General features: G+C 26.9%; 1 protein-coding gene across 7 annotated transcripts in view; it reads right to left on the reverse strand.

The window, feature by feature from the left end:
* The window catches only part of LOC115233889, a 4,824-nt gene extending 1,294 nt beyond the window's left edge, over positions 1–3,530 (reverse strand). For 2 of the 7 annotated variants that reach the window (XM_029804519.1, XM_029804515.1), the window contains exons 1-7: positions 3,389–3,483; positions 2,397–2,564; positions 1,732–1,984; positions 1,223–1,312; positions 701–864; positions 518–537; positions 111–284 (exon numbers count right to left, since the gene is read on the reverse strand). In XM_029804519.1, the coding sequence (XP_029660379.1) occupies positions 111–284; positions 518–537; positions 701–864; positions 1,223–1,312; positions 1,732–1,984; positions 2,397–2,451 (756 nt within the window). In that variant the 5' untranslated portion in view covers positions 2,452–2,564; positions 3,389–3,483. Of the gene's footprint in view, positions 1–110; positions 285–517; positions 604–700; positions 955–1,222; positions 1,313–1,731; positions 1,985–2,396; positions 2,565–3,278; positions 3,311–3,388 lie in introns of those variants that run through there. The other 5 variants (XM_029804517.1, XM_029804520.1, XM_029804518.1 and 2 more) reach the window with 5 other exon arrangements.
* Between the last annotated feature and the right edge of the window lie 4,051 nt (positions 3,531–7,581).

The raw sequence follows: 7,581 nt of genomic DNA on the forward strand, positions 1-7,581 counted from the left end.
GTCAGATAAATATAAATATTTAAGTTTAATGTAAGATAAAAATAAGTTTATAATATTATTTTATATTATTTTATATTATTATTTTTTATTTTTTCCTATGTTTTACTTACACTACTCCAATCACATATAATTGACGGTTCAGCTTCTGCATGTACTTGTGCACGTTCTACACATTGTGCACGTTCTGCAAATTGTGCACGTTCTGCACGTTCTGCACGTTCTGGTTGATGATCGGGATTAGGATTAGACTTACGAAAGTTTGCATGATGCTCTTGAATTGAAACCTGCAAAAGTAAATTAGTAATAATATTAACATATAAATGTAATTAATCAAAATATTTAAAAAATATGTATATTTATTTGTGTGTGTGTGTGTGTGTTTGTATCAATTAGAGAGCATCGAAGAGTCAGATGAATATAAATATTTAAGTTCAATGTAAGATGAAAATAATTTTATAATATTATTTTATATTATTTTATATTATTATTTTTTATTTTTTACTTATGTTTTACTTACATTACTCCCATCAAATATAACTGACGCTTCAGCTACTTCTATACGTTGTACACATGCTGCACATTGTGCACGTTCTTCACAGGAATGTTCTGCATGATAACTGGGTTGATCATCAGTATTGATATCATCCCTAAAGCGCTGACGGCAACAATCGCGAACGATAAGATAATTTCTTCTGATTAACTGACGCTTCAGCTACTTCTATACGTCGTACACATGCTGCACGTTCTGGTTGATGATCGTGATTAGGATTAGACCTACGAAAATTAAAATAATCAAAAGCAAGGCACCAACGGCAAAAATCTTCACAGAAATGTTCTGCATGATAACTGGGTTGATCATCAGTATTGATATCATCCCTAAAGCGCTGACGGCAACAATCGCGAACGATAAGATAATTTCTTCTGATGCCCAATTGACACTGTCCGTTGCATTGACTAAAAAAATATTTTTGATAATAAAAACATTTATGATAAAGTGAGTAAGACCTTCTTGCATATATTCTAATAATTTTTTCTTTGAAATAAAATTGTAATTTTAATTAAGTTAGTAACAAACACACATTTTAGTGCTGTAACTCTTTTTTAATTCTAAAATTATTTACTTTTACAATTATCATTTTTATTATTTATTTTGTAAGTAATAAAATTAAAGTAACTAGCACAGAAGTAATAAGCTTAAATAGTAATAAGATAAAATAGTAATTTGATATCATCCCTAAAGCGCCGACGGCAACAATCGCGAACGATAAGACAATTTCTTCTGATACCCAATTGACACTGTCTGTTGCATCGACTAAAAAAATATTTTTGATAATAAAAACATTTATGATAAATTGGGTAAGACCTTCTTGTATATATTCTAATAATTTTTTGTTTGAAATAAAGTTGTAATTTTAATTAAGTTAGTAACAAACACACATTTTAGTGCTGTAACTCTTTTTTAATTCTAAAATTATTTACTTTTACAATTATCATTTTTATTATTTATTTTGTAAGTAATAAAATTAAAGTAACTAGCACAGAAGTAATAAGCTTAAATAGTAATAAGATAAAATAGTAATTAATTTTTAATATTGTTTTGTATTTTATATTTTAAATACTTGCCATCACATAGTTTCAACTGACTATTTAATTGAATACATAAGTCGACTTATATGAATAAATTAATTGAATATAAAATTATATACACAATTATTGCAGAAATCGATATACCTGATATTCTCCCATCGACAATTTTTTATTACTATCACTAGCGTGCAAACGCAGATAATAGTTATATATAATATAATCAATTTAGAAACCATATCAACATTCTTAACATCTTTAGATTTATCAGATTCATTATTCTTAATATTATTATCCAATTCTTTATTCTTAATATCAACATATTCATCGTCATCAGATTCTTTTATCGTATGTGTATTATTTCTCGATGTAGTATTCTCATTTTGTTTTGTTATAATATCTGAAAAGATAATATCAATTAATCTAATTGTTAACTACAAAAATTTATTATAACATGAAAAATATTTTAAAAGGAAAATTTATAGTATTGACAAATTAATTTTGTTATAGAAATTGTATATATATAAATCAACTTAATAGAAGTAAAAGTACATTATTAGCAAATTACTATTTCTATAATAAAAATACGAATATATTATTATATTTTACAAGTTACGGAAATAATATCCAGTTATACTCATATATTTTAGTATCACTTTTTGTAATGTTGAAAAAGAAATAGAAAATCAGAACAACAACACAAACATAAACATCACTTTTCACATTATACATATATGTAATATACATATAATACATATAATTACAGAACTAGAGTGTAATTATCTATGGCTTTATGATATAAATTATCTTACTTGAGATTAAAATTGCAAAAATAATAATTCTTAATGTGTGTATCATAAAATGCATCGTGAGAATGTGTTCAACTCTTTTCTTGAAAAAATGTAACTAAGAAAAATCGCAGTTTCCTTTATTCAAACAATCGTTATTTGTTTCACGATATTATACCAATTGCCTGAAATCTATAAAGTAAACATTTTGAATATTAAAAACATTACATTTTTAATAGCTCAGATCTCTGCGAAGTAACAAAAAGATTAAATATTATAACGATTCGTAACTGTATTGAAAAAGATAATTATCATATTGCTGAAAAAAAAACTATAATAAAATATGATCAATAATGAAGAAGATAGAATATTGTTTGGTTTGAGTTTATGTCATCCACGATATTTGATGTAAATTTGTAATAAATTTCTATTGCTATGGGTATCCGTTACAATTAACAAAATTCTGCAGTCGAAATATTTGAAATTTAATAATAATATAAACGCGATGAGATAACGAGAAGAAAAGCTCAATATATTTATATTTGTTGCCTGTAAGCAAAGTCATATCAACAAAAATTTTAAATGTCGCACGGTGTGCGACTATATCATAACAATTATTTTACTGAAATTTTACTGAAATCAATAATTTAAATTAATTTGATGAAAAAGCTTATAACATTTATTACAAAAAATTTAATTCGCAATTAATATTATTTATAAATTAGAAACATTATTATACTTTATTATCACGTAGAAGATTTTATTATTTATTTTGATTTATATATGTATCAAATTTAATGTAATAAATAACATAAAATCATAACAAAATATCACTTATAACGTATAACTATTTTTTTTTCATTGTACTAATAATTAATAATAATTAATATCAACACCGAAACTTACAAAAAAGAAATATAAGAATAATTCAATGCAGCAAATAATAATATACTAAAGCGCTATTTTCAATTGTTTAAAAAAATTAAATGTTTTCAATATCAACTTGTTTAATTTACCAAATCATGATTTGCTTATTTCTACGTTTTCTCTCCACGAACAACACAATCTACTATCACAATGACGAACGCAAGACTCATAAGAGAGACATGTACAAGATATTATAAATGTATTGGTCTACTTGCACGTATCCTATTGGTTGTTAATGTTGTATACGGAATTTCTTAGCATTAAATACTTGTCGGTTACATCATATCTTTCTGGACAATCTCGGAATATATACAATGTGTGTAATTCTACCGTTACAAAAAATTTTTTTTTTTTATTAAAATATTATTGTTGACTAATAAAAGAAAATATTAAAGAAAATATTAAAATTATGTTTTTCTTTTCTGATGGATCTGTATGTATACATCTATAAATTTTTTAATTTTTTGTTTTGAATGTATTAATATATTCTTAGTGTTATATGTGATTATGATGAATAACCGCAAAATAAAAAAAAATTTTTTTTTTCTTTGTAACTTTTTCGGCAAATTTTCTATTTGAATTCTATACTGAATTCAACACACAAAATTTTGCAAGATTAGATAATATAATGTACAAATTAAATATAGATCTATAAATTATATTTTTAATGAACTATCGAGATATGTAAAATAGAAAATTTATTTCTGGGTTGCATAAATAAATCATTAAAATAAAAGCACACGCATACTGTAAACTGTCAAAAAAAATCTGTACATATAAAAAAGAAACTAATTTTGCAATTGTGGTAAATTACGATGTGAAATTTACTCGTTATTAATAAAAATTAATTAATAATTTAATTTAAAAAGACATAACATGAAAAACATATTGTTTACAACTACTGATATAGTAAAATTTATTATTCATCATAACAGTCACAAAATTTTATTGTCGCTTTAAAACATTCTAAAAATTTAAATGGCTACGTACTTGTTTTGTTGCTATTTGTCCGATTGGTAAAATCCTATACTGGCTTTTCATCTTGAGGAACGCTGAAAATAACAGTAAAATTGCAGTAACAAGATTTATATTCGCCTGGCAGCTTTAAAGCTTTAGTGGCTGAGCATTAATCGGCTGGACGATGCAAAACACTACAATGGTGAGAGAGGAATAGTTACGACAGAGATGGTTTCTCATGGAGATACCAGCGGTGCCAGCTTAACGGTGGGAGCATCCACGACCACGATAGTGTCTGTTGACCGTCCTAAACCGCTCGGAAGAACGGTGCTTAATAACTAGTTATAAACAGTAGAATACAACCCGACGCCATTTTATGCAAAACGAGGCAATGAAAAAGGGAACGCAGAGAAAGGCGTAAGGATAAAGTCCGGATTTTTATTCATGCAGCCGTCGTGTCGCCAGATTTTTATACACCAGAGGACAGCGAACAAAAGATTAATGAGGCTCGTCCAACGTTAAACGTCTTTCAAATCCATGGCTGTTATTCTTAAAGCTTGGCGTTGGTAAAGCGACAATTTTTATCTCGTTGCTTGTCGGGATCGAGAACCGTTGTCCTGCACCGACTAACTAATGAACAGATTCTTTAACAGAACGTAAAAGATGCGTATGTGAAAATTGCATTTCGTGCAATGCGCATTTGCTAAAAATTTGAAACATTCTAGAATTTTCGTGTTCTTTATAAGCATAGAATAATTAAATCATATAACTGACTATAAATTAATTAAGCAAAAAGATATGCTTTTCAAGCATTATGCAGGGATTTAATCAGAGCTGACTGTCACTTTATCAAACACCATTTCTGCACCCGCGTCATTTTGTGTTAAATGACGCTTAATATTAGATGCAGCGTTTCGTTAAACTATAATAAACAACAATACATGCATATGTCCATTTATCGTCATATATAAATAAATGCAGAAATTCATCATATGCGCATGATGCTAGTGTTTACTGTCAATTACCATAGCACTATGTAATTATATATTATGTATATCTAATTATGTGTGTATAATTATGTTGCTATTATTGCTGCATTTGCGTAAATCACTTCGACTATACATTGCGCTTACGCTTGTCATATGTCTCTCAACATTTATATACATAAAATATTATTTTAAACAACAAACAATTCATCTCAAAACGCGTAAGATCTTTTTAGCTAATTCCTAAAATAATAATACTATTATTAGAATTTCCAATACACACAATATATAAGTTGCTTTACATTCTAAATTAAATAGATCATATTTGTTGTAATAGCTTTCTAGAGAAATAGTAGATTATTAATGGAAAAAATGTCAAAGAGATTGAGCTATACACATAAAATTGCAATAAGAATTAGTTAATTATGATTATTACTATCAAGAATAGATTTTTCAAATTCAAGATGTGATTTTTTATCTGTTCCAAATCCTTTTCAATGGCAAAAGTAATTGCACTTTTGGTACAGGAAAGCATGTTTCAATAGGTAAAATGATTTATTTAAAGAAGCAAAGAAATAGCGTTAATTAAAAACAAAGATATTGTATATCAAATATATAATTAAATTTTAAATGTAGTTTGAATCTTTTATTAATCTTAAATTTGAGATGGAACATATCCAAATGCTGTCAGCTACTTGACATTGTGTGCTTTTATCTTTATTATAGATAAGTGTAATATGTCTAGTATTTAAACATGTGTGATCCCTTCCAAAACTATCTTTACAAATCTGATTGATTCCCTCTGAATATTAAGGCATACTTGATGCTGAGTGTACGTTTAACCGAGCAGAAATATTTACACGATGAAAGCGGCAACTGAAGATCTAGAGCTTTTTCAAACCATCCCGAGATTATTCCGCCAAAGGCGATAAACGTCGACCGCGATAAATCACCCGGTCGCGTACTAAGGCATTAATACGCGCGCGATTTTGCATAGCATCGGAACATTATTATGCCAGATAAAAAAGACAGGTAAGAGCGATTCTCGCGTTTGTTTTCCTATCGATTCATTTTACGTCAAAGAGATCGTTTCTGGAATGAAAAAACTCGCTATCTATAACGTTACTTTTGTTTTGATTACTTTAGTTATAATTATACGAATACTTGATATTAAATATGTAAGAACAAAAAAAAAGATGTTACGCGCATGTGAGAGAATATCTGTTAAAATAAAATAATTAAAACTTCGAAATGTTATATATTTTGTTTCGAAAAATAATTATTTTATCGTAAAATAATTTTTTTTTATGAAAAATACTTTGTCGTTTTTCTGTAAATTATGTAAGCTGTACATCACGTTTAATCATAATGCTTGTGTCGACGACGTATAAACCGTTTATATTTATCATTCGCATATTCATAAATTGTACCTTATCCTTTATTCAGCTGATTCTGCACATTTGATACGAAAATCCTATTTCACCAAACTCAAAGTTTCATTAGTGCAACAATCAATAATTTCCTAATTTGGTGAAAACTTTTTAGTCATTATATTCTGATAAACTTTCTATATATATTTAATATATTTCTGTCATAAAAAAATGCTCATTACGGTATTATTTATTGTTTGTTATCATAATTTATTTGATATTTGTTTTTATTATTATATACGTGAAAATAATGAAATTAATGTTAAATATTAAATTTTGCAATATTTAAATTTTAAAATAAATCTCTAAATATTTAAACTAATTATGAAAAGAAAGATTATATAAGAATTTTATTCAGCATTATTTGTATTTCACGCGATAAAAAGCGTTTTATGAGGAATCGTGATAAAGAAAATCTAAAATGTCGACACGAAGGAATAATATGGAACACTTATCGCAATGCATTCATCATTAGTTATAATACTTTAGCGTGCCAACTTCTTCGCGCAAACATATTGCATACTTCAGTTCCAGAGTAAATTACATATGTTTGAAAATAAGTATCGTGACGACTGAAACATAAATTACATCAGAGATAATTAATTTTTTTAAATGTTTTTATACACATTTGAAAATGAGAATTGTGTTTACAAATGTAATGAAATGTTTGCTACTATTATATTCAAAATAATGCTAAAATAAAAAAACAGACGCAACATTATATTATTTTATTAATATAACAGACTACTATATATAGTAGATCAAATCAAATATCATACAAGAAATTTCATATATAATTGTAAATCAAACGCTCTATCGTTACAGTTCGATAGAAAAAAATAAGGAGGGGCAATTGCCATAAATTGCTCCCCGTATAATCCGCCTTATACGCGAGAGGGCACACACGCA

The sequence above is a fragment of the Formica exsecta genome, unplaced genomic scaffold (assembly GCF_003651465.1).
Source record: "Formica exsecta isolate Colony F162 unplaced genomic scaffold, ASM365146v1 scaffold191, whole genome shotgun sequence".
In the NCBI taxonomy this organism is placed as follows: domain Eukaryota; kingdom Metazoa; phylum Arthropoda; class Insecta; order Hymenoptera; family Formicidae; genus Formica; species Formica exsecta.